The sequence below is a fragment of the Puma concolor genome, chromosome F2 (assembly GCF_028749965.1).
Source record: "Puma concolor isolate L17-30 chromosome F2, mPumCon1.1.hap2, whole genome shotgun sequence".
NCBI classification, from domain to species: Eukaryota; Metazoa; Chordata; class Mammalia; order Carnivora; family Felidae; genus Puma; species Puma concolor.
Window position 1 is genome coordinate 43,229,790 of NC_141684.1, and position 27,385 is coordinate 43,257,174.

At 35.9% G+C, this 27,385-nt stretch overlaps 2 protein-coding genes across 8 annotated transcripts in view; one reads left to right on the top strand and one right to left on the bottom strand.

Moving 5' to 3' along the window:
• RBM12B (RNA binding motif protein 12B) lies at nt 1-27,327 on the top strand. Of its 6 annotated transcripts, XM_086695008.1 has the most exons (4): nt 1-2,208; nt 2,460-2,595; nt 3,765-3,812; nt 4,398-8,022. In XM_086695008.1, the coding sequence occupies exon 4, from the start codon at nt 4,426-4,428 to the stop codon at nt 7,405-7,407; it is 2,982 nt and encodes a 993-aa protein (XP_086551134.1). In that variant the 5' UTR covers nt 1-2,208; nt 2,460-2,595; nt 3,765-3,812; nt 4,398-4,425; the 3' UTR covers nt 7,408-8,022. The 6 variants fall into 6 exon arrangements, 5 of the variants coding, with proteins under 5 accessions (XP_086551134.1, XP_086551136.1, XP_086551135.1 ...); XM_086695010.1 differs by lacking the exon at nt 2,460-2,595 and having other exon boundaries at nt 1-483; XM_086695009.1 differs by lacking the exon at nt 2,460-2,595 and having other exon boundaries at nt 1-238.
• Nucleotides 11,303-27,385, bottom strand: part of CIBAR1 (CBY1 interacting BAR domain containing 1) — a 28,101-nt gene continuing 12,018 nt past the window's right edge. For both annotated transcript variants that reach the window (XM_086695012.1, XM_086695013.1), the window contains exons 7-9: nt 20,158-20,271; nt 14,496-14,615; nt 11,303-12,392 (exon numbers count right to left, since the gene is read on the bottom strand). In XM_086695012.1, the coding sequence (XP_086551138.1) occupies nt 12,306-12,392; nt 14,496-14,615; nt 20,158-20,271 (321 nt within the window). In that variant the 3' untranslated portion in view covers nt 11,303-12,305. The remainder of the gene's footprint in view (nt 12,393-14,495; nt 14,616-20,157; nt 20,272-27,385) is intronic.

The window sequence follows — 27,385 nt, forward strand, 5'->3', positions numbered from 1 at the left end:
CAAGGGGAAGCGGGTGAGCACAAGACGCGTGCGCAAACGTGGCCGGGGCGCCGGGGTGGTGGGTTACGCCTGGAGAGCGCATGGGCAGACAAACTGTACGTCCGTTTGTCCGGAGCGGAGGGGAGAGTGGGCGCCATCTTCTTCTAGGCTCACTGAGGGCTTCACCTGTGCCGGGCAGGCTGCTGCGACGAGGAGTGCCCCCCGCCCCCGGTCTTGTGTGTCCGACTCGGCAGCAGTGGTGTGTGTTTACTGCCAAGTGCGAAGCAGTTACCCTTGGGGCGTCGGGGGTGGGGAGGGGTTGGCGACGGGGACGGAAGAACGGGGAAAGGCGGGGCCGGCGGCCGCGCCAGGAGCTAGCGTAGCTTCTGCCGTTAGGGCACCCTCCTTCCTTGCTAAACACCGACTCTCCCGTCAGCCTCCATGTGGTGTTGTGTGTGCGCTTCCCAGTTTTCCTGAGAGTGAAGATCTCGAAGGATTTCATAGGTATTTTTTTTCTTTGCTATGTCATCGTAGTCAGTGGTGGCAGAAAAGCGCTGAAGGCCTGGCTCGTTAGGCGTGAGAGTGGCCAAAGTGTTTGAGTTAGGTATGGGGCAGTTCACCCTGTGGCGAGTTAGGGTGGAATGTTTGCCCTTGGGACGGCGTAACGGAAAGGCACGGAGGTTGGGCGGTCCAGGTTAATTTGAAGGCTGATTTTGGCTGAAGGTCTGGCGACAGCATCGGATCCCACGTAGCAACTTTGGCCTGGCGCAAAAGAAGGAAGCTCTAACCCTTGGGAGTCTGGACAAAGGCTTTGGGCTATAGAAGCGATTCCTTCGGATGATCCCCATTTGAGGATGATGGATGTTATGGGAAATCCTGTGCCCTGTGGATTCGTCTTCATTTACAGTTCCTATTAACGACTATGGCTCTGTCGTCATGCCTTTGGTTTTTATTTTAACCATCTACATTATAAAAGGATAAAAGGCAGATCTTCATAAAGAATAATTGTGGACCGGGCTAGATTATTTTCTGCAAGGGAAACTCATGCATTTAGAATTTCATCATAACTTTGGGTTTTAAGGAATAGGCATTTCCCCCCACCGTATCTGGAGAATGACTTGTTACTCTCTAGTTAAAATCAGATGGATCTGAGATAATACCTATTTAAATTTAGTCTCGTTTCCCTATCAGGCTTGATTAGAAGATGCACATTTCGTATTGTTTAGTAATGGTGATCAAGTGTGATGAATCCTGGATAAAATCAAAATTACTTAAAATGAACTTCTTAATTTCAAGCTTTTCAGGACTCACTTCATCTTTTCATAGGTTAGAAGTTCTAACATCACTGTCTTTAAATCAACACAGTCGCAAAAATACTTCTGTTACATTCATAAGTAGAAACAATTCTAAGTGCAGTGTACTTTAGGGTATTTTGTGTGTTTCTATTTTTGTGTTATGTTCTAAGAGTAGAATTTCTGGTGAATTTGCTTAAGGAAATGACCTATGGGAACCATAGGAAAAGTGCTCATTTTGAGAACTGGTCTCTTACAGATGGCCTCCTAGGTGTGTCATTGTTGAGGGATAAAATGGTACGTTACCCTACCAGCTAAAAGGGAAAAAAGTTAATTGTTAGTTATATGTGGCAAATTAGACAAAATATTTTATCTTGTCTGCTTGGATTGGAATTCATGAGATTTGTACTCCTGGAACTATTTAGTTCAAATATTGTTTTTAAGCTGAGGATAAACTAGAAATTTTTTGAATTTGACATGTTATTCCTTGAAACGTCCCTACTTAGCTTGTAGATATATTTATGTTCTCAGGGCATATCCCTTTTTAAGTTTTTTAAAAAGTTGAGGATAGACAAAATGGCATGTATCTTACTTGCTTTGGAGCTAAGTTAATTTGTATAGGAAGGAATCTTGGAACTTTAATGTGGACAACTAGTACAGAAGCCATTTATATAGTTTTTTAAACGTTGGTGTGGATATTGGTTTGTTGAAGGAACCAGGTTTGTACTCATTTTTATTTTTGGTACTGTGGATTTTTCATAAACGATTTTTTTAGGGCAGTTTTTTTAGGTTTACAGCAATATTGAGCAGAAGATGCAGAGATTTCCTATATACCCCCTGCCCGCGCCCATGTACTTTGTAAATATTTTAATAGTATTAATAGTCAATATTTTAAGTATCAATTTGGCATTGATAATTCAGATGTAGAATATGGCCAGTAATTTCTTTTTTTTTTTTTTTTTTAATTTTTTTTTTTTCAACGTTTATTTATTTTTGGGACAGAGAGAGACAGAGCATGAACGGGGGAGGGGCAGAGAGAGAGGGAGACACAGAATCGGAAACAGGCTCCAGGCTCTGAGCCATCAGCCCAGAGCCCGACGCGGGGCTCGAACTCACGGACCGCGAGATCGTGACCTGGCTGAAGTCGGACGCTTAACCGACTGCGCCACCCAGGCGCCCCATGGCCAGTAATTTCTTGATACCTTGTTAGTTGAGCTTGTAGTTTAAAAAGTAATCAGTGGACCCTTTCCAAAGGAAAATAAGCCTTGCAGACCTCAAAGAATATGTCTTCCAACCACACTTGGTGGAACAGTGGTACTTAAGTGTAAGTACTGAATTAAAGCAACATTTCTTTGCACATTAAAAACATAAATGTATAATTATTAATTTAGCAACTCTTATTTGATAAGAATACATTAAATGTTGTAACTTTGAGTATCTCTGAAAATATTAGATATAAATTGCCTTAAGGAAATAAGATTTCTCAGCAGTTAATACTGATAATCCCTAAACATTCTAAATAAATGTGTTTTTATTTTCTTTATTGTCATTTGGGTTTTCTCAGTGCAGGACAGCTTAAAATGGAATAAACTTGTTAGCATAATAAGATTCTTATTTGAACATTTTCTGTTTGGCTTAGGATGAATTTAGTAGTAATTGTTTTAGGAGTTTAAGATAAGGATTAGTAGCAGAGATTTTTTATTTTATGGGTATTTTAGTGTTTGCCTTAATTATATTAGAATCAGGAAATTTAATTCCATGTTTGGAAGTGTGAGCTATATGTGTATAACTTAAAATGTGTATTCAAATGGGTAGCCATTGGTTTGAATTTATTACTTAAAAAATTGGTTTTTGAATTCAAAACATTAGTATTTTGTTCATTTATTGTATCATTTTGAATGGTTGCCTTATTAGTTTGATTTGGTCTTATATTTTAAAAGGGAGGAAAACTGCAAGACAGTTGGGCATAAGGAGCTAGGTGTTTGGTTTTCTCATGAGTGGAAGTGACAGAAGTTTTTTTGGGAACTTTTGATGTGTTTAAATTGACCTTTTACTTGTAGAACACTTGTCTTTTTTTTTTTTTTTTTTTTTAAGTGGATGTAAAATTTATATACAGTGAAATGCACGGACTTTAAGGATAGTATTCATTTGATAAGTTTATACTCCCATGTAACCAACACTCTAATCAAAATGTATAACACTTTCATCACCCCTTTGCTCTTGCCACTTCCAATCAAGGAGCTATTTAATTTCCAGAAGATTTTTGTTTTTAAATAATTTGCACATGTCTGCTTGGAATTTGTACTTCGTTTTTGTTGAAGGATGATTAATTTCCCCTTGGAACAAAGAAGACCATTTTGTAATGTCCATAGTTGTGGTTCCGTATATTGCTTCACTTTTAATAGGTAATTCTGAAGGGAATATCCTAATCTGGCGTGTTTAAGATCAATTACAGGGTCCAAGGATTAATTATATTTCATTTTCTTTCCACAGTTAAGTTGCTTTTACAGAATTAACAGGTCTCCAAGAAATTTTAAAAAGGTAAGATATCCAGAGCTTAAGGCTATTCACAGAAGCTTGACAAAAAAATGTAAAGTAGAATAGTACATGTAGGCACACATGGTTTCTGTACTTTACCTTTGGTCAGTGATGCACTAGTGGCAGACAGTTTATTATTATGAGCAGAAATTATATTCTGACCATAGATGGCTTTTCTCATATGTAAAACTTATCATGGTTGGTAACATTCTTTAATCCACAAAGCTCTCTCACATGTTTCAGCAGAAGATCTGTTTCTAAGTGAGTCTGAAAATAGTTTTTGGTCTTGTTGTGAAGCAGTGCTTGGCAGATTTACAAAGCAGATTTGATATTTTTGATGTTCATACTATATAGGATAGGTGATATGAAATATTTCTCCGAAGTAGTTGGTTTATTTTTATGTTTAGATGGGAGAAGGTTTATTCTTTTTCTAAGAAATTAGATACTGTCAATATTTTTTGTGAACTCATACCCTGTTTTCATTTATAAATGCTGAAGAAGGTAGGAACTAAGTAATTATTAAGTTTAGTTTGGGATAAGGTACTTCACAAATAAGACTTGCTATTATGTGTACCTTTTTGTCTGCAGGTCATTATTGCTGTGGTTTGAGCTCAGCATGGCTGTAGTCATCCGTTTACTGGGGCTTCCTTTTATTGCGGGGCCTGTGGATATTCGTCACTTCTTCACGGGATTGACTATTCCTGATGGAGGAGTGCATATAATTGGAGGGGAAGTTGGGGAGGCTTTTATTATTTTTGCAACAGATGAAGATGCAAGACGTGCCATAAGTCGTTCAGGAGGGTTTATCAAGGATTCATCTGTAGAGCTCTTTCTTAGTAGTAAGGCAGAAATGCAGAAGACTATAGAAATGAAAAGAACTGATCGCATAGGAAGAGAGCGACCGGGATCTGGGGCATCAGGGGCTGGCAGCTTATCTAACTTTGTTGAGGCTATTAAAGAAGAAGCAAGTAATTCTGGATATGGCTCTCCAATTAATCAAGATGCTGGGTTTCATACTAATGGTACAGGACATGGTGATTTAAGGCCAAGAAAGACAAGGCCATTGAAGGCAGAGAATCCTTACTTGTTTCTGCGAGGTTTGCCTTACTTAGTAAATGAAGATGATGTACGTGTCTTTTTTTCTGGTTTGTGTGTGGATGGCGTAATTTTCTTAAAACATCACGATGGCCGAAATAATGGTGATGCCATAGTAAAATTTGCTTCATGTATTGATGCTTCAGGAGGTCTTAAATGTCATAGAAGTTTTATGGGTTCAAGATTTATAGAAGTAATGCAAGGCTCAGAACAACAGTGGATTGAGTTTGGTGGTAATGCAATTAAGGAGGTTGACATTCCTATGAGAATTGAAGAACATTCTCCACCAAGAGGAATTAATGATAGACATTTTCGAAAACGATCTCATTCAAAATCTCCCAGAAGAACACGTTCTCGTTCTCCTCTCGGGTTTTATGTTCACTTAAAAAATCTGTCCCTAAGTATTAACAAAAGAGATTTAAGAAATTTCTTTAGAGATACTGATCTGACTAACGAACAGATTAGGTTTTTATATAAAGATGAAAGAAGAACAAGATATGCCTTTGTAATGTTCAAAACTCTGAAAGACTATAACACTGCTCTGGGTTTACATAAGACTGTTTTACAGTATCGTCCTGTTCATATTGATCCTGTTTCTAGAAAACAAATGCTGAAGTTCATTGAATGTTATGAAAAGAAAAGACCAGTGTCCATAGAAAAAGAGAGGCTTGGACATATTTCACAAAAATACTCTCAAGAAGGCTACCCTGGCCAGAAACTGTGTATATATATAAGAAATTTTCCTTTTGATGTTACAAAAGTTGAAGTGCAAAAGTTCTTTGCAGACTTTTCTCTTGCAGAGGATGACATTTACTTACTTTATGATGACAAAGGAGTTGGTCTGGGAGAAGCATTGGTGAAATTCAAATCAGAAGAACAAGCCATGAAAGCCGAACGTTTAAACCGACGGAGATTCTTGGGGACAGAGGTATTGTTAAGACTTATATCTGAGGCACAAATGCAGGAGTTTGATGTAAATTTTTCCTTGATGTCCAGTGAGAGAGTGCAAGACCATTCACAGTCACGTGATAGAGATGACCATTCCCATTCTTTTGACTCCAGCGATCCACCAATGTACTCAGTTGGTCCTTCTGAAAACTTCAGGCATCAGCAGGAGGACTTGAGGCAACTGGACAATTTCAAGCAAACCCAGGGGGATTTCCGACAGCTTGATAGGAGCCTCCCAGAAGATTTTAGGCGCTCCCCAGAGGACTTCAGGCGCTCCCCAGAAGACTTCAGGCGCCCTCGGGAGGAACACTTCAGGCGGCCTCTGGAGGATTTCAGGCGGCCTCTTGAGGAGGATTTCAGGCGTCCTTGGGAGGAGGACTTCAGATACCCTCGGGAGGAGGACTTCAGGTACCCCAGAGAGGAGGAGTGGAGGCGGGCACCGGAGGAGGATTTCAGGCGGCCTTCCAAGGAGGATTTCAGGCGACCCCTCGAGGAGGACTGGAGGCGGCTCCCGGAGGAGGATTGGAGGAGGCCCCCGGAGGGAGACTTCAGGCGGCCTCTTGAGGAGGATTGGAGGCGGCCTCCTGAGGATGACTTTAGACGGCTTCCCCAAGGGGAGTGGAGACGACCACCTGAGGAGGACTTCAGGCGACTTCCCGAGGAGGACTTCAGGCGACCTCCGGAGGAGGATTTCAGGCGTTCTCCCGAGGAGGATTTCAGGCGTTCTCCCGAAGAAGATTTCAGGCGGCCGCCCCAGGAACACTTCAGGCGGCCGGCCCCGGAGCATCTCAGGCGTCCGGCCCCGGAGCACTTCAGGCGGCCGCCCCCGGAGCATTTCAGGCGACCGCCTCAGGAGCACTTCCGCCGGCCACCCCAGGAGCACTTCCGCCGCCCACCCCAGGAGCACTTCCGCCGGCCACCCCAGGAACATTTAAGGCGCCCCCGAGAGGAGGATTTCAGGCACCCACCGGATGAAGATTTCAGAGGCCCTCCCGATGAAGACTTGAGGCATCCTCCTGATGAGGACTTCAGGAGCCCCCAGGAGGAAGATTTTAGATGCCCTTCTGATGAGGACTTCAGGCGGCTCCCGGAGGAAGACCTCAGGAAACCTCCAGAGGAGGACCCTAGACTTCCTGACAGTTTTAGACCTCCTGGTGAGGAGTTTAGGAGTCCACCCGATGACTTTAGAAGTCATCGTCCTTTTGTGAATTTTGGTCGCCCAGAAGGTGGCAAGTTTGATTTTGGAAAGCGCAGTATGGGAAGTTTTCCTGAGGGGAGATTTATGCCTGACCCAAAATTAAATTGTAGTTCAGGTAGACTAACACCTATTAAGATAATGAATCTTCCATTTAAAGCTAATGTTAACGAAATTCTAGACTTTTTCCATGGTTATAGAATCATACCTGATTCAGTTTCAATACAGTATAATGAGCAAGGGTTACCTACAGGGGAAGCCATTGTTGCTATGATAAACTATAATGAAGCTATGGCTGCTATTAAAGACCTAAGTGATAGGCCGGTTGGCCCACGCAAAGTTAAATTAATGTTGCTCTAGAGAGCATTCCTAAATTCAGAATTACCTCCCCACAGTATTGATGCAGTAAAATGCATTTGTTTTTTTTAAGTGTTTATTTTTAATTATCTAATGAAAAGAAACATTTTGACTTGTGAATAGAACAAATGTAAATATTAGAATGTGAATCTGGTTTTCTTTTGCTTGCAAATTACCATTCACTTTTTCTAATTTAAAATTATATATGCCCCCTTTTTTGGACAGTTGGGGAGAAAATTCCCTGAGTGCATTAGTTTTTGTTGATGTCATGGGTAAACCTCAAGATTTGTATAAAGTAGACCTGTATTTGGGGAAGATAAGTTTTATATTCACTTTTGTTTCTGGTCTGTAGTCTACATCTTTTACACTGTATAAGGAAATGGTCAGTGACTATTGTTCAGGTTTAGCATTTGCATTGCTAACTGCCTACAGAATTAATGCCCTCTTCTTTGTCTGAGATATTACTGTGTTAAGCCTCCCATTAATTATAAATAGTTCAAAATGGACAGACTGTGAACTTGAAGTTTACTTGTGTAAAAAGCTTAGGGGATTCTTGAAGTTTCCATGTTCATAATAACTTTGCAAAGTTTTATAAAAATAAAAAAATTTGCAACTGAATAGACCAGCTAATTAACTTTACTTGTATTTGTATAAAAAGAAAAAAGGATTACAGCTTCTTCTGTGAAGTTTTCAACAGCTATCTTAGACCATATTTATGATAGGATGGACCAAATAGCCTATAATAGCATAGAGTGCTGTGTACCTTTATGGTGTTTTCCATATCTCATCAACCAAACTGGTAAGATTAACTTCAAATACTTAAAAGAAAAAAGTAATTATAGGTACAAGGGGACATTTAGGCTTATGCTGGGAAGAATCTGATAAATGGATGTAGTTTGTTCTGGGAAGAATTTAGTGATGATTCATTGAACTTTTTTTTTTTCTTTTTTTTTTTTTTTACTAGGTTCTCATTTTTAAATTATAAGACTTTGTATCCAAAGACTCAATAACTAAATATAATCAGATTTTTGTGAGATTGCATTTTTACTACTTTGATATTTAGTGTAGATGTTTTACAAACACTGCATTTGATTTTATTACACCCATAATAGTGGCTAACATTTATTGGGCACCTACTGTGTGCTAGGCAGTGAAAGTGCTTTACATGCATAATCTCAATCTCAATTTAAATATTACCTTAAGAAGTATGGTGTATTACTTATGTCTATTTCACAAGTGAGATAATGAAGTTTAGAGGTTAAGTAACTTGCCTAAAGTCATAGCTAGTAAATCATGGAGCCAGGTTCAACCCAGACAGACCTTGGACTCCAGTTCATGCTCTTAACACTTTTGCCTACTAACTTTTGTTAAATGGTACTTTTCATTTTGGTAAGATTGTGCTAAAAATACTTTAGAGTAAATGATATTTTCTTTCTCTCCATTGTTGCTTTAAAGTGGCATTAAAAAACCAAAATTACTATGCTCATTGTTCATAAAAGACAAAATAACTTTAAAAGTTTTTATATATCTATCCAGGGCTTTTCTTGGATAATGATATTATAAATTGACTTCTAATTTAAAATTGTTCATTTTATCAAATAGGATTTGATTTTGGTTGGCCTTTTATATAGTTTACATGAAGCCAGGTTAATTTTCCTCAATTCTGTGATTCACAGGTTTCCCATATTGAGCAAATAAGAATATAATTTGAATTTATATATGGTAGCTTAGTAATTTAATAATGGGATTTTGCAGAAGTAGAATACTTTGTCAGTATTTAGCCATTTGCCACTATTTTGGATTAATCTTCAGTGATTTAAGAAACTTGAGAGGCCAACTGAAGTTTCTGTGTTTTTAATTATTGTGAATATCTTACTTGCTAGTAGAATGAATAAACTGGTAAATTTGGTTTGAAAAAGCACATCAATATGGCTCTTTAAACTAGTAAGCTTACAAATAGCCAGGTGAATGATAAATGTGCAAACTAAACACAATGAACAAAAAACAAAATAAGAAATGACTATTTTTAAATGCTCAGAGATTATATAGATGGTTCATTTGATCAGTCTTCTTGAGGAATGTATAGAAGACTTTAAAACACTTCCTAAATACATATCAGTAAGAGCCAAGATGAAGCCTAAAAGTGAAATATCATGTAATGTGGAACTGCTTCTCAAATGGGCAGGGGTGTGAGGTGATAGTAGACAAGAGGTCAACAATAGTAAACAGAAGCTTTGTATTATGATTGTAAAATTAATGAATTGATATAATTTACTCATAACCATTTAGTTTAATAAATTTTTTAACTTTTAAAAATAAAAAAGTAGAGAAAATTGGCTCCTACTGGTTGGGAACCATTTTTGCACATTTTCCCAGCTCTGCTGTCGGCGGTTATGTTAAATTGGCCATGGTAGTATTTTTGCAATGGAAATTGGCAAATGTAACAAATCAGGGCATTTTCCATGATGGACCGTCAAACAGCACACCAATTTCAAAAACATAAAAGAGAATACTGCACTCAATTCTCATAGACCCATCAATGTGGTTGACTTTGAACAAACCAGGGTTTGAACTGCAAGTGTGCACTTATAGGTAGGATTGTTTTGATAGATACAGTATAACACTAAATATTTTTATGGTTTTGTTGATACTTTTTCTCTAGCTGACTTTATTGTAAGAATACAGTGTATAATACAGATACAGAATGTGTTGATCAACTGTTATTGGTAAGGCTTCTGATCAACAGGAGGTTACTGATAAGCAAGAGGCTGCTAAGTTTTAAGGGAATCAAAAGTTAATGGATTTAAACTGTGCAGGGATCAGCACTCTTGACCCTGGTATAGTTCGGGGGTCAGCTGTTTCAGCCACTTCTTTCTCCTGTTCCCAGACATACCAGGTACACTAGGAGCATACTGGCTCTCTAGTTTAATACCTAGCAACATGTTAACTATCTTAAAACCAAACATTTTTTGTCAGAAGGTATCTGAAAAATATAGTTACCATCTAGAAAGTAAACTTGATCCCATAAACCAGGAGATAGTTAAGAATCATTAAGAGTTTATTTTTTATCAGTTACTAAGGATATTCTCAAGAGCAGTAGCTCTTGGTCCATAGATCACCTATTAAGCAGTGACCCCATCACCTCCATCTTTTTGTATTAAGTGTTAGCTATTACTTAAGGAATTGTACTAGGTACTATATATTTGGCTTATAATTATGAATTAACTATGTGATTTATTTTCCATAACCCTAAAAAACTTAAACTGTTTTGGAGATATATGGAGGCTTATAGGCTAAGTAACTGGTCCAGTTACCTATTTTTTTTTTTTTTTTAATTAGGAAGCTGAAAGGTTTTTACATTTTTAAAGGTGGTTTAAATGATTATAGAACTATCTATGTAATAGCCTTAGTTTTGTTTCTCAGCCCACAGATTATAAAGTATTTACTGCATAGCCCTTTAAGAAATAGTTTGCCAACCTAAGTCTGGTCTAAAAGAAACTTAATTTTACATTGCTGAAAGTACTATGTATAGTAATCCTTTTGTCTTTAGAAGATTTCTTTAAAGTAGGCAGAGCATACATTTTATATCAGAACTATTTGCTGATTGCTTTGTATATCAGGCACTGTTTTAATTTTATAGATAGGCAACTAATGCTAAGAGAAGTGAGCTGCTATAGTAAACAAGAGAAATACTATAACCCTGGTTTTTCCTCCCAACTATAACACCACGTTTAAATATTGAGAAAATAAAATGCAATGTAATGATACCTTTAGTGTCTTAATTTATTTAGGGTTTTAGAACATTTTGAATATTTTGTACTGAAGTAATTTTATCATTTAGGGCTATTCTCAGGAAGCAATGTTTTGTTAACAGAACCATGAATAACAAAGTCAAAAAAGCTTTCTAGAAAGTCTTTATTTTTGTTGTGAATAGTTGCCTTTTGTAGTTATCCCAAATGATTTTATAAATTTCAAAATTTTTATATGCCTGACTGGTATCCATGAAATAACAAAAGTACAATCCCCATCCAAAGAAACAAAAGTATTGGACATACTGAAAGGCTCTGATTAAATTGATTATTTTCAGGAATAAAAGTAACTATACTCTTTCATTAATTAGATGGTGGTTTGGTAAAATTTTTATAGACTTTTAAATGATTATCATTTTCCATGATGTTTCTTAGGCAACACTCCACCAAATTACAGCTTTCTAAAAGCTATAGTACCATGTATAATGCTTCAGTATGACAGCATTTTCATTTTAAAACCAGAATCAGGCTGAATGTGGCTTTCTCTTTGAATCTAAAATTTCTGCTTTATGTAGTTTTAAGACACTGATATCCTAGTGTCCCATTACATTTAATAAAAAGTAATGACACTTATTGAAAAGTAAATTATGTATCAAATAATGAAACTTCAGGTTGTAGTAAAAGTGAAAAAAAAGTAAAGGAAAAAAACCTTTGTCCTTTTGATTAAGGCTTTATGGAATAGAATTTGTATTTAATCAGAATGAGTAAAGACCCTTTTTTTGGCAATGAAAGCAAAGAAAGCAAGTGGAATTGTTAGATCTCTTGTGTTTTGTCATGTATTTCTATTGCAACCTCAACTAGGTATAGTGCATTATATGGAATGCATTTGAAATACATTTTTTTTTTTTTTTTTTTAATGGAACCTATACAAAAATCACATACTGCTAGATAGGATGTTGAAATGACTGGTGTGTAATATTTTTCAAAACCTTCATTTTTGGTCAGCATAAATTTACTTTAATTTTCATTTTCAGGAGGATTTCATTTTGAGGTTTAACGAGTATGAAGCCAGTATAAAGTTTTACAGTGTAGTAATTCTGGACGCCAAGTCATTCAAGATGAAAATTGAAATATGAAGTTTTCTTAAGAAAATTAATTTTCTTCTTCTGTAACATCTAAGTCTTCATCCTCTTCATCATCATCTGCTTGTTGATCCTTTCTTAGTCGACAGGTAGACACCTGTTAAAAGTTAACACATTTTAAAAAATATTAACTTAAAATATTTTTACATACTTGGTATCTTTTTAATATGCCCTTATAGAGAAGGTCACATAGAACATATGTTTCAGGAAGATAATAATTTTTTAGTAATGAAAATTCCCTATGAATTCTTATATTTTAAGGTTGAAAACAGTTACAGAGCTTTTTCATTCATATATCAGATTGTTTTTGAACAAAAATATGAAATTAACCAATTCCAGTTCGGTACTAGTATTTGAATAACTAAATACTTCAGAGAAAAGTACATACTCAGTATACTATGGATATCGAAAATATTTTGTTAAGTAATTCTTAGGTCACAAAAATGGGCATTTGAATATGAGAATCATCAAAGGGACAGCAAATAATATGCCAAGACTATTTCAACTAGGCAGCTGAAATATTAAAATTTAATACTGTGATTTAAATGGAGTGAGTCTGAATTCACTACTTGCTTTTAAGTCCTGACCATTGCCACTTGGCAAGTCATCTTGCTTCAGACCTTTCTGAGGCCCATTTGGCAATGTCTGGAGACAATGTTGTTACATCTGGGGGTTTGTGTTTGTGTGTGTTACTGGCATCTTGTGGGTAGAGGCTAGTGATGCTGAACATCTTTAGAATGCACAGGACAGTACTCCCTGTTCCCTTGCCAAATTATCTGACTCAAAGTCAATGGTGTGGAGGTCAAGAAACCCTAGGATAATGTAATTCTAAAGTAGACACAGATGTTAGCCAATTTTGGTAACATTATTAGCTCTCAATAGAAACAAACTTTGTACTATAATACTAGATAATATGGAATTTACATGCAAGGCACTTTATGCTGATAAATAATAAAAATGTGAGTTGTTTGGGGGAGAGAGACGTATACATATAAAGCAGTAAATAAATGCTTAGAAGAGAACCAAATGAAAATACAAGTCATTGGGTCACATTTACCTACAAGTTGTATTTTGAAAATATGTTGCTTAATCTTATTTATTAATTTTTTTGAGAGAGATCAAAGGGGGTGGGGAAGGACAGAGAGGGAGACAGAGCGTCTGAAGTAGGCTCTGTGCTGACAGCAGCGAGCCCGATGTGGGACTTGAACTCACAAACTGAGATCATGACCTGAGCTGAAGTTGGATGCTTAACTGACTGAGCCACCCAAGTGCCCCTATTTTGCTCAATTTTAAATTCTGAAGGCTAGATATGAAAAAAAGTATTGATCTCTGGATCAGAAGTTGGCAAGCTATACTCCATTTTGCCTCCTGTTTTTGTAAATAAAGTTTTATTATAACACTGCCATAAAGAATTGTTAATGTATTATTTATGGCTGCCCTTATTTGGGACATAGACCTTCGGCCCATTTTCTGTATGGCCTCTTAAAAGAAAAAGGCTGTACACCCCTCCCAGTTGTAGACATCTAGTAACTCAGGCTTTCTGGATATTGAAGAAACGAGAAAATGGACTTTTTACCTAAAGATACGTGCTTCCAGATCTAAGATCATGTTCAGCAAAAAGACTTTTTTTAGGTATAATTTTCACTGAGTCATGATAGTGGTATTTAAACCATAAGCAGTTTGACTTCAGAATCTATGCTCTTCAGGGGCGCCTGGGTGGCGCAGTCGGTTAGGCGTCCGACTTCAGCCAGGTCACGATCTCGCGGTCCGTGAGTTCGAGCCCCGCATCCAGCTCTGGGCTGATGGCTCGGAGCCTGGAGCCTGTTTCCGATTCTGTGTCTCCCTCTCACTCTGCCCCTCCCCCGTTCATGCTCTGTCTCTCTCTGTCCCAAAAATAAATAAAAAACGTTGAAAAAAAAAAAAAAAAAAAAAAGAATCTATGCTCTTCATATTACATCTGAAAACAAATCTAGATTAGCATTCTCCTGTCCTTTCCACCTCTGCTCTCAAGTGTTCTGTAGAGAGTATTATGTACTACAGTATACAAAATAAGAACAGAGCTGCACTTAATGCAATCTTCCAATCATCTTCTGTAAGAGGGTAAGTTATATGAAGTCAGGACATAAGGGAAACTAAAAATGTATTGAACAATACCAAAGGCAGCTGCTCATATTCCTTTAAATTACGGTTTTTAGCTTACCTGACCTGTTCCAGATACACACTTAGCTGACAGTGATCTTTGAAGAGGGGACTTTGAATTTGCTCTTACGATATCTAAACGGGATGAATAATCTGGTGGATACAGAGAATTTCGGAAAACCTGTTGCAATGATAAAGCAACATTATAAAATAAATACCAAACGATGGGAATCTAGGAAGCCATGTTAAGTTCTTCTTAGTTAAGATTTTTTTTTTAAAGCAACCACATCCACCTGCTCACCTTCACCTCCCAGGAACAAATTTCTATTATTGTAAATTTAAAAAAAAAAAAAAAAACCACTACAAAAAATAAAGTTTTAAAGATGAAAGCTATAAAGTTTATTTGAACCAGGTTAAGATGCTGATGGGTTCTGAAACCATCACTTGAGAGCTTTTGCTGAGGAGTTCCTTCCCTTAAAGTGGATGCTCCCAAGGAGAGAGGCTGCAAGTCATACCTTTGATTCTTTGTCTTCTCCCCGTCTCAACTCTTATCAATTTAACTTCATCGCAGTAGTCTGACAGTACATCATTTCAGAGTAAGTTGGAGCCACTGTGATTTATGGATTATAATCTCACTAGACTCTGAAACACCTTTTGTCAGTTTTTTTATCCTTAAGGCAACAGTTCCAAATACCACTCTCTTAAGCCTATGTATATTTTTTGTCTTCCCCCATTTCTCTAATATATAAACTGGTAGGTAATGTTGTCAGATGTGAATTTCTTCAACTTCACTCCCTTTTTCCTCAACTCTTTACCCCACCCCTTTTATTTAATGTCATCTGAGTCTTTCCAAGGTGCATATTTCCTATATCTAAGACTTCAAAAAAGAAAAGCCTTCTTTCTCCACAGGTTCCTTCCCCTCAGCAAATAAGCTCAAGATCAATTTTTTTTTTTTTAATTCAAGATATAACTTTACTCCTTAACTTCTCAAATATTCTCCTTCATCTCCATTTGTCAAAAAAACTACAAGTGGGCTTTCACTTTCCACTGAAATTGCTTTTGCCCCAAACCACCAAAGTCATCTTTGATCCTCCCTGGCCTTGTTATGAAACTTCTTTTCCAGGTATGCCATCTCTAAACTCTTCATGTGCTAGCTGCCCTATTTCTTCACATCTCTTTTTTTACTGCTTATACCTTAAATATTTTTAAAGGATTTCCCTTAGGCCACTTTTTTTTTTTTTTACCCTTTTCTCTGAAGATCTTATCTATATAGTGTTTAATGGCTACCTTTCAGCCAATTTTCTATAGGCTCTCTTCTGATAGCCATACTTAACATGCCTAACTACTTCTGTTCTAGACCAACCATCTAGTAGAACTCTGAGATGATTGAAATGCTTGCTGTCTAAACAGGCTACGTGTGGCTACTACCCCTTGAAATGTGGTTCATGTGAATGAGGAACTGAATTTTTAACTTTAGCCACATATGCCTAGGGGCTACTGTGTTAGACAGCGTAGTTCTATATTCACCTTTACAATGATAGATGTTACGATACATTGAGTAGACCAAACTATAATCCTAGGCATTCTCCCTAAATTTCTCATCTGAGGCACTTCTATTTTAATTTATTGACTCTGCACATCTTTCTTTGTAGTTTACTTAGAATTATCTTACTGAAGACCAAAGCATGATTATTAAAACACTTTGTGGCTCCTCCCTACCTAGAGTCCAAATACTGACACCCAAGGCTTAACATTACTCAAACCTACTCATCACTCTTCACCTCTAGCCTATTTACCTATATGCAGAATATGTTATACTCTGCCTTTGCAATGCTGAGTCCTCAGCCTAGAATTCCAGCACACTCATCAAGAGCCAAGTCAAATGCCATCTTCTGCTTTCTCCTATTCTCTAGTCAGTAGCGCTTACTGTTTATACCTCAATACAGCTATCATTTCATTGTTCCGTAATTATGCATCTACAACACTAGTGCAAGGAGCCCCGTTTTATCTTTGCAACTCCTCCCAGCTTAAGATTGTAACATAAAGGAATGTTAACGACGTGTTTTGGGGAAAAGAAACTCAAAACTAAGGGATTTCTCTATGCATTTCTTTAAACCTTAGAGAAGTACAAGACACAAAAGGAGCGAAGAGGTGAAATTTAAACTCGAGGTGAGACATGTTTTAGGACAATTCAGTCATGCTAATTAGGTTATTTAACATGTTACTGAGGATACAATTATGTTTTCATGCCAGTTAAGGAAAACATATCCTGGTATGATATAAGGAACACATATCCTGGTATAAGAACCATTAATCAAATGGTATTTGGAAGGGATGTATTTTTGTTAGAACAACCTTCCTTTTTTAACTGTTCTAGAAAAGATGAAGTTAAAAGTGGGAAATGGAAGACAGTATACACCCATGAGATAAAAGTCTAAACCAGCTACGTGTTAAAATTAATCTCTTAATGCAAAACAACAGATTTACAGGAATGTTTATTGGCAATAATGCATTTCCCAATATGGTCCAAGATCTCTTCTAGGAGTGAGTCTCAAGATGCTCTGAAGTGACTGCACAGAGGTGATCTTTTGAAGGGGAAAATGAGCCTGACAATGCTTTTTTATGTGAAGAACAAATAAGGTAAGATGGTTTGTGATATAACTAGATGCCTAACCACAAAAAAAATGAGCTGTTGCCAGAATAAGTCTCAGCAGTCCTTGTAAAGCATGAAGTATTTAAGAAGAATAGCAAGTTATTTCTCTGTCCCTGTCTACATATTTTCTCTACTTGTTCCGAAGAAATCCTGTATGTAAAGGTTCTTTTTCTTCTTGGTACCAGTTTCATAGAATTTTACTTTCCCTGGTCCCACAACTCTCCCTAGTCTGCTTCCTTCTCTCCACAATTGCTGTGTGGCAGAACACTAACGGCTTCTGCCTATAGTTCGTTACGCCTCAGGATATCTGTGTATCTGTGTCCTTTGCCCTACAGGTGTTGCCAGGCATCCTACACGTCCCTCAGACTTCTAATTAAGAAATCATTCTTTGATTCGCTAGACTATTTAGAATCCTCACAGCACACTATATTTTTTCTTTACAGGACTGGTCACATTATAAAACTTAAACAGTTACACAGTACAGGCATACTTCATTTTATTGCACTTCATTGTGCTTCACAGAGACTCTTTTACAACTTAAGGGTTTTGTGGCAATGCTGCTTCAAGCAAGTCTGTCAGTGCCATTTTTCCAACAGCATTTGCTCACTTCGTGTCTGTGTCACATTTTGGTAATTATTAACAATATTTTAAACTTTTTCATTATTATTACCTGTCTTAAGGTGACCTGTGATCAGTGATTATGACTCACTGGAAGCTCGGGTGATGGTTAGCATTTTTTTAGCAATAATATATTTTCTTTATGTACACCTTTTTGCTTTTTGGATCTAAAGCTGTTGCACACTTAACGGACTATAGTATATAACACTGTATGTTAACTGTGCTGGGATTAAAATAAAAGACTTAAAAAAGTAGACTACAGTATAGCGTAAACATAACTTTTATGTGCACTGGCAAACCTAAAAATTCATTTGACTTGCTTTATTGTGATGTTCCTTTTGTTGCACAGGTCTGGAATGCTATAATATCTCTGAGGTATGCCTGTATATTTTTTAAATGTCTGAACTCTATGGTAGATTTTTAAATCTTTGCTTTGACAACTCAGACCTTTTCTAACTTACAATACTAAATCTTCAGAGTGATGCCTGGCATATAACAGGTGCTCAATAAACAGTTGTTGAATGAACATTTTATGAGGTAAATACTAGATCTCCATTTGAGAGATAAGGAAGCTGAAGAATGAAAAACTTGCTCAATATTACCCCATTAGAAAGTAGGAACGTTGATACTCAAAAACGTATCTACCACACAGCTCTGAGATCCTGGGTGTTTTATGAATCTCTCCTCCCGCGAGCTATTTAGCTAACTGATTAAGAATACTGGTAAGGGAAGTGGTGTGACAGAATAAACTAGCTAGGACCTCTGGAATGAGAAAGAAAATCTTGGGGTTCAAAGAGATTGAAGGAACTTTAGTAAGAGTTAACAAATGGCATGTCAGAGGCATTAGAAAAAGGAGAATGAAGATAACTTCTAAACAGGACTCCAGTCTTCTAGGAAAAGTAAGGGATCAGTTTTGAACCTACCACTCAGTACAGTGTTTTTCTTGTAGGGAATGGTGCCTATCACACTCATCAAGAACCACACTAATCACAGTATAGAGAGGATAAAAACAGTGTCTGTAGTCAGGACTTTTGGGTTTGGCTTCCAGCATTATTAGTTATGGGACCCTTTGGGAAGTTTCTTAATCTACTTCTGCCTCAGTTTCCTCTTCCATAGAAAGGAGGACAATAAATACTTTTGTCAAAGTTGATGGGAGGATTAAAATATAATTAAAATGCATAGATCAGTAGCTGTCCAAAGTAATCGCTATATATAAACATTTGCTATTTTATTATTTTACAAATGACAGATAAAAGCTTGATCTGTTTTTTAAAAGATAGGACATGAAAGGAGTGAAAATTAAGAAACCTTAGCTATAGTACTTGGAAGGAAGGGAAACTTAGGAAGCCATCTATTGATAGACAATAAATAGAAATATCATGTGTGCATAACTGATATAAAACTAAGATGAGATTTTGACATTGGAAAACATATGTACACATATTAAAACATGTATCCTTCTTCATTTTAGTCAATCTGTTATCTGATTTTATGAATTAGATTTCCTGGAACCAGTGGAGTAGTGGGAAAAGAAGGCCCAGGTGAACTCTTTATGGATAGTTAATAAATAAACAACTGGGGGAATCTTCAAAATTGTCAACTGGCAGATTCTCCCAAATTCTATCACTCATTAATAGAGAATTCTGGTTATATCTTGAGATTATCTGGTCTTTTTCACTTCTACTATAGAGATAATATGGACAAAGTCTGTGTGTAATATTTTATCTATTTCAGCAAAAATACTTTTGTGCCTTTATTCCTCCCTTTAAAAGGTAAGAGGGTTGGACAGTTACTCTTCAGATGTGCTTGTTGAAGCCAGGCTGTGATATTTAAATGCTCTAACATTAGTTGGCTACTTGCATTTGCATCTAACTATCAGTACAAAGCAAGCCTTATTATAAACCTACACTTATTTCATAGCATACTGATTAAATCACACAAAACTGGTGAGAATCCTGATTCTGCTGTTTACTAGCTAAGTGGGTGTGGTCAAGTTAAGTTACTTAAAGCCTCTAAACCTGTTTCTGTAGTTATAAGATGCGAATAACCACAGCACCTACTTCATAGGATTCTGAGCAGTGAATGAGAAAATGCATGTGAAGCTTTGGGTATTCTGCACAGCATAAGCAATCAAATGTTAGCACTAATTAATGTGATGGTTAGCACACTTAAGTGACTTACATCACCAGTCAAAATGATACAGTATTTCACGTAATGGCCTTATTAACTAGCTGTTAATAAATTAATTCTTGGAACTTTACCATGGTGAATTTGTTAAGTTAAAAATACATAATGAGAAAAACATAAACGTTGAGCTATTTGGGACTGCACACAGTAACACGAGCCATTGTAGTATTCAAACTGAAGATATTTTTACCCATACAGATTAATGCTTTCTTTTAAATATTTCCATCTTAAGAGAAGAACTTAACTTAGATAGATATAGTCCTACCTCCAAATCTTCTTCTTCATCAATCTTTTGTATGTTTTGGTAGGCAGCAGTATAGACCTCTAAAGCTTTGCCATGAAATAACATTTCAATAGTGATAAATTCTGAAAATATAGTCTAAAAAAAAAAAAACCACAAAGATTTGAATTTAAACAATCATATGAATTTGTGAATTTAGTAAATTTATTCCCTATTATTGTTTTTGCATTTTATGAAATACAGAGATACCTCTTTTTCCACAGGGCACATCAAGTATAAAAGATAATGGGAATAAAAATAGTTGAAAAGACTGTAGCACAACGTTGAAATTATATAAAATATTTCTTATCCCACCATTTAATTTCCTCCTATTTTTTAATAAGTCAGTTCTTTGTATACCTTGTAATTGATATTTGTGATAAAAAAAAGATCTGACTAAAATGTATACCATATGTACTCTGTTACCATATGTCTCTAAATATTAGATAAAGCAGGTCAGTTCTAAACCTGATATTTTAGTAACTCCAACTGATGTTGAAACAATAGTATGTCTTTTTAGACAGGAATTCTATCCCATCATATTTCTATGTGTTACTTGTATTCTCTAGCCACAAAGGACTTACTTGGTAATTATATTGCTACTACTGATAATAGCACCATGCATTTGTGTAGAGCTTTTCCAGTTTACGAATACGTGACTTGCCTCCTGTTGCTCATAGCTAGAATGTTGTGACTTGGGTCTGATTCTTCAAAGGTTATAGCTCTTGCTTATTGTACTGTGCTCTTCTTGCTGGAATCCATCATTTCCTTCACAAATAAACTATGCATGTAAACTCTATGGAGCATGATGACAGCTTACAACAAGGAAGATAATGAGTTAAGAGAATGAATGGAGATGTGCATGTTGATTTAAGCAGGGGTGAGATAATCGGTAGGTAAGGAAAGGATACAAACCAGAAAAGTTTTCAATAAAATAGGATCTTATCCTTTTGTTAATTATTTTGTCTCTTATCAAAATAAAAAAATCAGAGCATTAATATAGAGAGGAGTGGACAGAATAAGAATAAGGTAGAAAGTACCAAAGCATTGTCCTTAAGGGGCAAGAGAAAAGAGATGGGCTACAACAGACACGAGTCAAATACCCATTTCTCTTTGTTGCTGCTCTCCTGTGTTAGTCATCAAATAGGAGTGGCCCTGCACTTTGGAAGACAGTGTTATAGGTATCCCTTAGTGTCCTGTGATTTTTTTTTTTTCTCCTTCATGTCCATTCTTTCTTCCTTAAGAATATTTAAGGGAGTACTGATAGGCTTCTGATTACTACTCAATGGAAACAGATTAGTAGTTGAAAGTATCCCTTCTGGCCTAAAAAGACTGGGCTCTGGGACAAGACACAAGTATGACTAACAGTGACCCTTACTGTCACTTCATATAGGTCACAGAGGGTTCTGGTATACTGGAATGGCAACTGACTAATAAGCAGTATTATGACCAAGAATCTCTAGATACCCAAGAATGAAGTCGCTTTTGATTAAGACTGGCACTTATTCACTTAGTTGTCCGTCTTCCTAAGATAGCAGTCTAGCTAGAAAGGAGTCAAGTGCCCTTAGGAGTGTGAAAACTCCAAGAGGGAAAACAGCAGAACCAGAAGTCAATGATATGCCAAAACACTTAAGATTCCTACTTGGTTCTTGGTCTGCAGCTCATTTTAGGCAATGGGAATAATCAAGCAGAGGTTTACAACTTTCCTTTTGAATCTTAAATTTAGAGATTTTCTACATTTTCTAAATAAAGAACTATGTAAAAAATATAGACATAGCTTGACTTTCTTTTTATTCAAGGCTGTTACAGAAATTTGTTTTCATTTATTTAGGTTTAATGTTTCAGCTAAGTACAGTAGAGAATCAACATTTTACAATGTTACACAGTGCACTCTCTTTTTTAGTTTTTCTTTTTTGGGTATTTATAAATCATCTGTTTACTTACGTGGATCTATTATGTGGAGAGAGAAGATAAGGTATTTGCTTTATGCTATAAAAGTACTTGAGAAATAAAGTAGCCTCAAATAAGGGAATTAAGCTTAATCAGTCAAGTGAGTTAGGTATTACCCGTATTTTTAAATATTTCTACAAGTGGACATTCTAAATCTTTATAATAGACTGTCACACTATTTCATAACTAGTGAAATCCAAATACTTACAACCTTATTACACCTAAATCAGTAGATTAGGCTTAATTCAAATCTATTCCACTGTGGTAACTTTGTGGAATATGCAAACATTTCAAAATAATTTAAAACATTTTTCAAGTATTTGAATATAGTTATTAAATTTCTGATGGTCAGAATCTCTGAATGTGTCCTCTCTGAACTAACAATTTTTTAATCCTAGCATTTTATAGGATTTACATTACCCTTAGCTCATAAGTGAGCCCTGAAAAATATGTAGATACGTCTGTCACTGAAGAAAGCTACATTATTTTTGTTTATTCATGTCCTCTGATAAGAGAATCTACTGCATTCTCATTTTAAAAAACACTGATCAACTTTGAGTCTGTTACCACTTTCCAGTCTCAATTTAGTTTCAATTAATGATAAGTACTTTACAAATTCTCTTTAATCTATAAATGGCTATTATTTACTATGTGGAAGGTGGGGGGGAGGGAATCACTCTCAGGTTTTGTGATACTTTGGTTTAATCCTTTATGGTTTGAATTTTTATTTCTTGACAAAACCTATATTGTAACACCTAAATAAGACGAGACTGGCCCTACTGATTTTTTATACTGTTTATTTTTCTGTCAAAAACCATAATGGGAAATCAGAAGTACTGGTAATCTAGTATCCCAGACTTGGAATTTTTGACCTAAGAGTTATGAAGCCTAAAGATTATCACAGAGAGTTATATCCCTGAGTATAGCGAGGAGGGAATACTGCCAATTAATTATACTTTTTTTTTCTAGTTAGAATTTCACAAAACATCTGAAGATAGGCAGAAGGAAGGAGAATAATATAGCAAGGAACAGAAAAGTTAGGTGACACCTAGTATAAGAAGAACATAAAAAGCATGTTTTTGAAATTAAATAGTTTCAGTGAATCACCATAAGGGTGGTGGAACTTTTTAGGACCCAATCATACTTAGAAATAATTTTCCCCAAATAAATTTAGCCTAACTTTCAGTGATCTCATGTAATCTTATCTGCAGTGGGTGAGTATCATCAGGGACAGACGCATTAATGAGTTATTTTTTTTTTCCCCTTTTCAATTTTATTTTGTATGACTAGAGGGCAATTTGGGCATGTACTTAATTTTTACTGGTAGAAGATGGGGGAGCTAATCTGAAATTCTCTATTGACAAGTATTCTGTAAAGCAGGATAGTATATAGGAGTTAAGATTATGGGCTCTGGATTAAGATAAATGTGGGTTCCAATCATGACCGAACATAACAGTTATATAATATAAGCAGTTTATCTGTACTTTTCCTTAATTTTTCTCATCTGTACAATGGGGGATAAGAACAGTATCAAACTCATAAGTTTGGGGGTGAAGGATTAAATGAGAGAATCCAAGAAAAGGTATAGTATGGTGACTGACTTAGAGTAAGTGCTCAACACAAGTTAGCTATTTTTATCACTCAAGAAGTAAACTTGCTAAGTTAGAAAATGTTCCTTATGTTAATATTAAAGCCTCTACCTGGTTTAATTAGCAAGCAACACTTTTAACAAAAAAGTCATGAAAGGTCTGACTAATAACATTTTGGCAAATAAAGGGGAAATAATGACTCCAGAGTAGAGGCTATTCAATAAGTGATGCTAGGAGAACTTTTACCTACTTGAAAAGAATAAAGCTAGATATCTACCTCATACCATATGCAAAACACAACTGCCAGATAAAATGTTTAAATATTTAAAATATTTTTAAAACTTACAAATACTACAAGAAAATATAAGCAAGTATTTGCAATCTTGAGGATGAAAACAACCTTTCAAACATGACACCAAGTATGAAACCAAAAAAGAGACCAACAGATCTGGCAACAAACATAAAACTTTATGGCACAAACACACCATAAACAACAAAATGGGAAAATAAATTTGCGACATTTCTCTTCAATATAAAAGGTCAATTCTCTCAATATAAGGATTTTTTTACAAATTAATAAGCAAACTGCCAACACAATAAAAATACAGGCTAAGGACAAGTGTGGGTAATTTACTAAAGAAGAAATAAATGTATTATTAAATATATGAAAAAATATTGTCTTAATAGTAGTAAGTGCAAATTAAGATTACACCGATTTTTTTCACCTATCAGACTAATTATTAAAAAGACTACTACTCATCATTGGTATACTGGGTCGCTCATGCAGGTTTTATAGAAATGTAAACCAGTTAAAACTTTGTGGGCAGGAGTTTAAAGCTTTGTGGACAGAAGGTATCAAAATTTAAAGGGTGTATGCTCTTTGAATCAGAAATACCACTTTGGTAATTTATCCCAAAAGAACAACTGGATCAGCAAAAAGCCGAATGTTTAATGATGCAATGAGATCTATACCTGCAAAAATAATGTTGGTATCACCAATAATGACTGGTTAGATAAAGTAATATATATCCATAGCAAAAAATGTGAGGATACCAAAAGGATCTGTTTCTTAGCAAATGTCTGTGATATATTAAATTTTAAAAAGAGATGCTACATATAGTGTGGTCCACTTAAATATAACTGTATAGGGGTAATGATATTACCTCCCTCATAAAGATGTTGTGAGGAGTAAGTGAGTGTATCCACATAAAATGCATAGACTATGTGACATAGTCAACGCCTAAGAAATATTTATTATCCTATCTCTTGTGTATATGTACATAGAAAAAAGTTGTAATGACATAAACCAAAATGCTAATTTATTATTTCTTAGTAGTAGGATTATTATACTTTCTTAATAGTTTCATGCAGAAAATTTATGGTTATTTTATATTTAGTTATAAGAAAAATAAAGCTATTAAATTTAGAAGATGTTTCTTGTTCATGTCAGCTACTTTGCCACATACTGAATTCCTGTTCCTCTCTGTTCCAGGAGTGACCCCCTGTTTAAGATCCTTTCTGTAGGCCTGAAATTCCCTTGACATTCACCATGTAACTGATGATTTTTCCTATTATATGGGAAACAAATGGGATTGTGATTTTTCATCCACATTCTGTACTCAAGTTCCATACCAACTTTTCTCAAGCCAATTTTTTGCAAGGTTCCTGTGAAGTCTTTATCTAAAAATTGTGCTACCTTGCTGATTAATTAATTGTGCTACTTTTGCTGCTACCAAAATTCAGATGGACTTGTCAGTTAAACCTACCTCCCACACAGTTGTACAGTAATCAGCAGTGCTCACTCATTTCTGCCCCCAGAGAGGTTAGAGGAGCCAGAAGTTCTGCCCCCATCTGAACCAGTAGCCTGATAAAAGGTAAGAATAAGAATGTTCTAGGTTTGTTTCTCCCAAAATTATGAGTGGCAGCAACGATTTTTACTTTTCCAAGAATTTCTATCATAAACAGAAATGTAAGACATGCTAAAATCAACATAGGGGGGCAGTAGTGTCACTCTTTTTGACTTGTGTTTGAAACTTCTGGGATTTGTGCATCCCTCTTTATCATAAAAGATCTCAAATGAGGCCTGACTTGGAAAAGAAACAATTTGATAGTGATGAGGAAAGATGTATAAAATGGAGATTCAGAACCCTAACAGAGTTTAATTTTGACCTTTGGAACTCATTTCTGGAAGTTTGGTAGATCGTGGGGGGGTCTGTATTTAAAGTGTAGGTTGTCACAGATGATATATATCTTGTACGTAGAAAATCTTAAGGAATCTACTAAACTATCAGCACTAATAAATGAATTCTGTAAGGTTGCAGAATACAGGATCAGTCTGCAAAAACTGATTATATTTGTGTGCATTTGCAATGAATAATCCAAAAATGAAATTAAGTAAACAATTCCATTTACAATAGCATGAAGGATTATAAAATACTTAGGAAAAAGTTTGAGAAAAGAAACACAAAAATGTATCCTCTGAACACTATAAAATGGTTAAAATAAACTAAGGAATACTTAAATAAATGGAAAAATATCCCTATGTTTATGGCCTGAAAAAATTAATTGTAAGATGGCAATACTCCCCAAATTGATTTATTGATGCAATTCCTACCAGAATCCCACCTGACTTCTTTATAGAAACTGAGAAGCTGATTCTAAAATTCATACAGAATTACAACAAATCTAGAATAGCCAAAACAATCTTTGAAAAGAAGAAAGTAGAAGAACTTATACACCCTGATTTTAAAATTCATTATAAAGCAATGCTAATCAATGTAGTGTGGTACTGGCAAAGGACAGACCTATAGATCAATGAAAGGCAAAGTTCAGAAACAAAACCATGTCAACTGATTTTTACCAAGGGTTCCAAGGCTATTCAATGGAAAAGAATAGCTTCTTCAACAAATGGTGCTTGGGCAACTGGACAGTCACATGCAAAAAGATGGAAGTTTAACCTTCAGCTCACACCATACATCAAAATTAATTCAAATGGATCAAAGACTTAAAAGAACTATGAAAACTATACAACTGTTAGAAGAAAACAGGGATAAATCTTCATGATCTCAGATTCGGCAATGGATTGTTAGATATGACACTAAAAACACAAGCAACAAAAGAAACAAATATACTGACTTCAAGCATAAAAACTTTTCTGCTTCAAGGAACACCATGAAGATAGTGAAAAGAACCCTAAGGATGAGAGAAAAAAATAATTGCAAACCACAGATCTGAAAAGGGACTTGTATCCAGAATAGATAAAGAACTTTTACCACTCAATAATAAAAAGACAACCCAATGAAAATATGGGCAAAGGGTCTGAATAGACATTTCTTCAAGGAAGATGTACCAATGGCCAATAAGCATTAGCAGGGAAATGCAACTCAAAACCACAATGACCTACCATTTCACACCCACTCGGATGGTTGTGATGAAAAAGTCTGATGAACAGCAAGTATTGGTGAGGATGCAAAAAAATTTGAACCTAATCTTGAAGCCCCTTCGGAAAACAGTCTGGAAGTTTCTCAGATGATTACAGATAAGGTTATACCATATGATGCAGCAATTCAATTAGATGTATACCTAATAAAAATGACAATTTATGTCCATACAAAAACTTGTATATGAATGTATCGTTAATCACAATAGCCAAAAGGTAGAAACCACCCAAGGGT